General features: G+C 41.5%; 2 protein-coding genes across 2 annotated transcripts in view; one reads left to right on the forward strand and one right to left on the reverse strand.

Annotated features, from left to right (window-relative positions):
- The window catches only part of mfsd14bb (major facilitator superfamily domain containing 14Bb), a 12,992-nt gene extending 12,983 nt beyond the window's left edge, over nt 1-9 (forward strand). Inside the window, exon 12 of the mRNA XM_034541037.1 lies at nt 1-9. This exon is cut by the window's left edge and continues 577 nt beyond it. The gene's annotated coding sequence lies outside the window, so the exon portion shown is untranslated.
- Nucleotides 10-2,544: 2,535 nt separating this feature from the next.
- The window catches only part of lrrc2 (leucine rich repeat containing 2), a 13,003-nt gene continuing 8,047 nt past the window's right edge, over nt 2,545-7,500 (reverse strand). Inside the window, exons 4-10 of the mRNA XM_034541065.1 lie at nt 7,069-7,142; nt 6,685-6,841; nt 6,201-6,337; nt 5,109-5,254; nt 4,451-4,603; nt 3,402-3,595; nt 2,545-3,135 (exon numbers count right to left, since the gene is read on the reverse strand). Of these exons, the coding sequence (XP_034396956.1) occupies nt 3,086-3,135; nt 3,402-3,595; nt 4,451-4,603; nt 5,109-5,254; nt 6,201-6,337; nt 6,685-6,841; nt 7,069-7,142 (911 nt within the window). The 3' untranslated portion in view covers nt 2,545-3,085. The remainder of the gene's footprint in view (nt 3,136-3,401; nt 3,596-4,450; nt 4,604-5,108; nt 5,255-6,200; nt 6,338-6,684; nt 6,842-7,068; nt 7,143-7,500) is intronic.

The raw sequence follows: 7,500 nt of genomic DNA on the forward strand, positions 1-7,500 counted from the left end.
ACAAACTCATTTAAACTTATGAATCACTTTATTCAAAATGTTTTTATTCTTTTAAAAACCTAAAAGTTCTTAACTTACTTTTTAACCATCAGAGTGTTGATCCAACAGGTTCTGTTTGTAGTACTCTGAATCTGTAGTACTTTGAAGTACTTTGTAGTACTTCAAAGTATAACGCACCCTGCAAACCACTCACGTTTCTTCAAAGCCGTCTGTGTGTGTCTGTGTGTGTGTGTGTGTGTGTGTGTGTTGCACCTAACTCCACCCGTCAGGTTAGCAGAGGTCAGGGGATCAAACGCTCCTCGATGGGCCCCCCTCCCCCACCCAGTTGTTTGGGGACTCTTGGGGTCAGAGCTGCTCGGCATTGTGGGATACCACGCCATGCTCGTCGCCACATTACTGGACTGTTCATCCGGATCTTTGTTGTTGTTTTTGTTGTTTTTCTCTTGGCTGCGTGGATATCCGGTTAACGTGACACGTTGTCTTTCACGAGGAGCACAAAGGACTGAATCCTGCCCTCTGATTGGTTGTTTTCCTCGGCTTCCCACCCGCCCGCCTGCTGCTCCGACTGAATCAAGCGCTCCTGAATGAAAAGTGTTGGTCCAGAACCAAACAGTGCCATGTTTTTATTTTCTGTTTCATCTGTACTGACTCGTGCTTCAGGTTAGGGGACCCCAGTGCATGCTGGGAGGGAGCGGCTTGCTGTCTTTCTTCCAGACGACGCGTCGGTAAACGTGTTTGCGTCTTCTGAGCGACGGCGTGTCCTTGAACGCACCATCGAGGAGTCATTCAATTGAAACCGTTACTGATATTCTGTGTCTGTTACTTTAAGACTCAAACGTCCTCACATTGTTGTCAATGGAACCTATGTTGCATTCAAGGTCCGTCTATCGTGTGGGAAACCCTAACTTCTGACGGTGGAACACTGATCGATGCCGGGCTCGAGTTTTCACTTCATCTAGCTGACGCTTTGTTTGTTTCTTCTCCAATCGACCCTGAACGCAGCATCGACGTCAGCACAGCAACAGAATGATGATGATGATGATGATGATGATGAAGAGGAGGAGCTTCATGGAGCACAATCACATTATTATTATTTTTAACGCCGCCGTCGGCTTCTCAAACCAAACGATTAATCTTTGAAGATGTGACGTCATCAAAGACGATGATGTCACAGACAGACCTGCAGTATATTTTTCTACAGTCAGGAGTCGTGACTCCATTTCCCAGAATCCACCAGTGTTATCCTGTTTGTTCTTTGTGTTGCTGCTGCGTTCAGGCCCCGTCGGACATTTCAGTGCTCCTCCCGGCAACGCGTGGCGTTTACAACCTTTTTAGAAAAACACTGAAGAAGAATTCAGCAGATCAATCGATTAGTTCAGAGGTCGAGACTCTAATAATAATATAATTATTGATTATTATATAATTAGTTTTAGTAAAAGCGTGACTCGAGAAACAAGATAACAAAACATTAAAGATATTTACAGGATGTCAGTTATAGATTTGTTTTATTTAAACGTAATCTATAAACTAGTATTGAGTTGAATGTAAATATTGAACTTTGAGGCTTTTTGATAAAACCAAAAAAATCAACAATTATATATCATAATGTAATTTAATTAATTTGACACTTTTTCCTTTTATTATTAGTTAAATATATTTGCAACTATTATGATCTGTAAAATATTTAAGTCATTTTTCAGATTCATAAATGTTTTCTTTGACTGAATTTATTTTGGTTTTCTTGGTTAAAATCATTTTTGAAGGCGTTTATTTCACTCTTTTTATTAAATGGTGTTCAACGCGTGTTTGATCTTCATCTTCATCACAACGTTCTTGTTTTTTTTTTCTCCATATTTCTGGTTCTCGGATGTTAAAATCTAAACTTCACGTCGTCGTGTGGATTCAAAATGTTGGAGCGGCTCAAGTTTCCGACGGGCCCTGAAGAGACACTCGATGCTGGGTTTATTTTACATGATGATGATGATGATGATGAAGATTAGAACAGAAACCTGTGCAGTCGAACATTCCTCCTCCTTCTCCTCTTCCTCCTTCTCCTCTTCCTCCTCCTCTTCCCCCTCCTCTTCCTCCTTCTCCTCTTCCCCCTCCTCCTCCTGCCCCCCCCCCTCCTCTTCCTCCTCCTCCTCCTCCTCTTCCTCGTAGCTGCTGCTCTTTATTTCTGATCTTGTGCCTCTGATCTTTCTTCATATCAGTTTTTATAGAATCAAAGTCTCTGAATGACATTTGAGTTTGTTTTCTTTTATCTTATTAAGAACATAATTTTGAATAATATCTATGATGATAATAATGATGATGATAATAAAGAGAAATGTATTAAATTTGAAACCTTTGTTTTTATTTGTGTTTATTCTTTGATTTGGGGATTTTTTTTAAATGGATTAATCAGTTTGTTTTAAGTAAAAAAAAAAAGAGCTAACTATAATAATACTGAAACGCAAATTAAGAAATAATAACAAGAATTTGACATTTAGTTTTGTTCAAAATAATTGTTTATTTGTATTTGAATATTTGAATATTTGCCTTTTATGTACCTTTTTGAAAATCAGACAAAAACAGCTTTATTATTTAATAATAATAAATAACCACAACTCTCAATCAAAGTGTCACTCATTCAACAACAAACACGACATTTTCTAAATAAAATCACTGAATTTAAACTTGATCAATAATAAATGTAATAAGATTAATTTATATTTATTAATTCATAATTGTTTTTATTTGGTTCAATCTCATTTCTCTTGTTTTGTCACTTTTACAACTTCAACCATTGAAGTTCCAGTCCCTGCGTGTGATGTTCAAGGACCAACATTTAAATCGTTAAATAGTGAACTCTGTTATTACGAAGCTGTGAACTTTCAGTGTTTTGACGTCGAACTGTTCAAATGTTGGAAATCTGCATTTTGGAATGAAACATTTACATTTTTTTAAGGTATTCTTTTTTTTATACACTCAATTTTAATATGTAAAACTATTGCAGAAACTCATAATACTCTAAAATAATCTTGCAACAGTGCAAACTTCTTCTTCTTCCTTCATGTGTTTTGGTCGTCCTTCATCCTCCTCTTCCTCACAGGAGGCAGGAGATGGACACCTTGGTGGTGGATTCAGGGACCGTGTCTGGTGTGGGATAATGTATTTAAAGATATATTATCATTTATGAATATATTGCTCAGATATATATTAATGCATAACTTATAAGGTGGGTAATATCAAAACATATATTTTAATAATTGAGTAATTATTTTTATATTAATAATATATTAGTAATATTATTTATTTGAATATATTGTAAACATCTTTCCATTGAATCTGAACATAAACTAATATTAATATGATCTTTTATAAATTCAGTTTAATGTAAATAATAATACACATGTTCTCACCTCGGTCCTTCAGGGAGCTGACGTACGCCTCGATGAACTCCTTCTCTCTGCTGTCCTTCACCTCCTCTTCTTCCTCCTCTTCCTCCCTCGGCTCTCTCCACCTCTTCCTCTTCTTCTCCTCTTCCTTCTTCTTCTTCTCCTCTTCCTTCTTCTTCTTCTTCTCTGCACTCGCGCGGTCGCGCAGTCGGATGAACCTGCCGGAGGAGCAGAAGAAGAACCGGCGGTCTGAGACCTTGATGTGTGTGTACTTGATGTGTGTACTTGATGTGTGTGTACTTGATGTGTGTACTTGATGTGTGTGTACTTGATGTGTGTGTGTACTTGATGTGTGTGTACTTGATGTGTGTATACTTGATGTGTGTGTACTTGATGTGTGTGTACTTGATGTGTGTACTTGATGTGTTGTGTGTACTTGATGTGTGTACTTGATGTGTGTGTACTTGATGTGTGTACTTGATGTGTGTACTTGATGTGTGTGTACTTGATGTGTGTACTTGATGTGTGTGTACTTGATGTGTGTACTTGATGTGTGTGTACTTGATGTGTGTGTGTACTTGATGTGTGTATACTTGATGTGTGTGTACTTGATGTGTGTGTACTTGATGTGTGTGTACTTGATGTGTGTACTTGATGTGTTGTGTGTACTTGATGTGTGTACTTGATGTGTGTGTACTTGATGTGTGTACTTGATGTGTGTACTTGATGTGTGTGTACTTGATGTGTGTGTACTTGATGTGTGTACTTGATGTGTGTACCTGATGTGTGTGTCTACTTGATGTGTGTACTTGATGTGTGTGTACCTGATGTGTGTGTCTACTTGATGTGTCTACTTGATGTGTGTACTTGATGTGTGTACTTGATGTGTGTACTTGATGTGTGTGTACTTGATCTGTCTACTTGATGTGTTGTGTGTACTTGATGTGTTGTGTGTACTTGATGTGTACTTGATGTGTGTACTTGATGTGTGTGTACTTGATGTGTGTACTTGATGTGTGTGTACTTGATCTGTCTACTTGATGTGTTGTGTGTACTTGATGTGTTGTGTGTACTTGATGTCGGGGTTCCTGCACAGTCTGGTGGGGCAGCAGGTGAGGGCGTCTCCGTTGACGACGATCATCTTCAGTGTGGTGATTTCAGCGAGACAATGAGGAAGATAAGAGACATCGTTCTTCTGGAGGAACAGAGTGACCAGCTGCTCCAGCCTGCACACACACAGACACACACACACACACACAGACACAGACACACACAGACAGACACACACACACACACACACACGCAGACACAAACACACACACACACACAGACACACACACAGTATAAGTGGACGGTGCAACGTGCAAAACAAAAACTATCAAAGGAAACATTTAAACAATTTTTCTGTCTTAGTGAGATGTTATGCATGATTAGCCGCCTAGCTTAGCATAAAACTGTGAGCTGATATACATGTTATATGTATATGTATATATATACATATACATATACATATAACATGTATAGAGACCGGTACACCAGGACACACATTATAACTCCTCAGCAGCCATCTTGAGCAAAGTGAACGTCTCTACCAGCTGGACGACTCAGGAAGATAAAAACAGGCTCATAGGGGCATCTTAAAATATAAACCATAAGAACTGCATGAAGACATTTAAACCAAAGAGACTCGGAGTAATCAGATTACAGGTGAGCAATGACGTCATCGCTCACCTGTCCATGTCCTGCGGCAGGTCGGTCAGAAGGTTGTCGCTCAGGTCCAGCAGCTGCAGGCCGCTCATCCTCAGGGCGCAGATGGGGATCGACACGAAGCGGTTCTCTGCCACGTCCAGGTGAACCAGCTGCTTCAGGCCACTCAGCTGCCGATTACATCATCAACAGCACAGTGACATCAGCACAGTGACATCAGCACAGTGACATCAGCAAAGTGACATCATCACAGTGACATCAGGACAGTGACATCAGCACAGTGACATCATCACAGTGACATCATCAGCAGCACAGTGACATCAGCACAGTGACATCAGGACAGTGACATCAGCACAGTGACATCAGCACAGTGACATCATCAGCAGCACAGTGACATCAGGACAGTGACATCAGCACAGTGACATCAGCACAGTGACATCATCAGCAGCACAGTGACATCAGCACAGTGACATCAGGACAGTGACATCAGCACAGTGACATCATCACAGTGACATCATCACAGTGACATCAGCACAGTGACATCATCACAGTGACATCAGCACAGTGACATCAGCACAGTGACATTATCACAGTGACATCATCACAGTGACATCAGCACAGTGACATCATCACAGTGACATCAGCACAGTGACATCAGCACAGTGACATCAGCACAGTGACATCATCAGCAGCACAGTGATATCATCACAGTGACATCAGCACAGTGACATCATCACAGTGACATCAGGACAGTGACATCAGCACAGTGACATCATCACAGTGACATCATCACAGTGACATCAGCACAGTGACATCATCACAGTGACATCAGGACAGTGACATCAGCACAGTGACATCATCACAGTGACATCAGCACAGTGACATCATCACAGTGACATCAGCACAGTGACATCATCAACAGCACAGTGACATCAGCACAGTGACATCAGGACAGTGACATCAGCACAGTGACATCATCACAGTGACATCAGCACAGTGACATCATCAGCAGCACAGTGACATCATCACAGTGACATCATCATCAGCACAGGGACATCAGCACAGTGACATCATCAGTTATTTACTGAAACTAACGTGGCGTCCTCTCCGCTTTACCTCGAACGGCAGATCCGACAGGTTGTGGTTCCCCGTGAGTTCGAGTCTCTTCAGGTTCTCACAGTCTCCGAGTTCTGGAGGAACTTTGGACAAACGGTTGAAGCTCACGTTCAATTCCCTCAAAGCCGCCAGTTTACCTGAAGGCAGGAGACGCTGATTGGTCATCAACAACAGGAGGAGGAACAACAACAACACACATGTTGTGTTAGGAGGAACAACAACAACACATGTTGTGTTAGGAACAACACACATGTTGTGTTAGGAGGAACAACAACAACAACACACGTTGTGTTAGGAGGAACAACAACACACACGTGTGTTAGGAGGAACAACAACAACACACGTTGTGTTAGGAACAACACACACGTTGTGTTAGGAGGAACAACAACAACAACACACGTTGTGTTAGGAGGAACAACAACAACACACGTTGTGTTAGGAACAACACACACGTCGCTCTCCTCATGTGATGGTTCCTCCTCACCGATCTCTGGAGGCAGCTCTGTGATGGTGTTCTTGGGGATCTCCAGGACGGTGAGCTGAGTGAACAGAGACAGGAACGCTGGCAGCCGGCTGATCCTCGTCCCGCTGACGTGCCACTCTCTCAGGTACGTCCTCCACTGCAGCTCTCTGGGGAAGTCCTAGAACATCATCCACTCATCAGCATCTCTCTGGGGAAGTCCTAGAACATCATCCACTCATCAGCATCTCTCTGGGGAACATCATCCACTCATCAGCATCTCTCTGGGGAAGTCCTAGAACATCATCCACTCATCAGCATCTCTCTGGGGAAGTCCTAGAACATCATCCACTCATCAGCATCTCTCTGGGGAAGTCCTAGAACATCATCCACTCATCAGCATCTCACCGTCCACTGGTCTCCATCCAGCTGGAAGACCAGTCTGCTCTGCTCTGGATCCTCTTGCTCCAGATGCTCTGCTTCTGACAGGTAAACAACAACATAAACAACAACGACAGGAACAACAACAACAACATCAACCAATAAACAACAACAGGGAGAGATATACAACAACACAATTAGCAAAATACTGAATATTTGGAAGTATTTACCTGTAGGTAGTATTTAGCTGTAGTATTTACCTGGAGTATTTACCTGTAGTATTTACCTTCAGTTTTTACCTGTAGGTAGTATTTAGCTGTAGTATTTACCTGCAGTATTTACCTGTAGTATTTACCTGCAGTATTTACCTGTAGTATTTACCTGTAGTATTTACCTGCAGTATTTACCTGTAGTATTTAGCTGTAGTATTTACCTGTAGTATTTACCTGTAGTATTTAC

This window comes from Cyclopterus lumpus, chromosome 9 (genome assembly GCF_009769545.1).
Source record: "Cyclopterus lumpus isolate fCycLum1 chromosome 9, fCycLum1.pri, whole genome shotgun sequence".
Taxonomy (NCBI): Eukaryota; Metazoa; Chordata; class Actinopteri; order Perciformes; family Cyclopteridae; genus Cyclopterus; species Cyclopterus lumpus.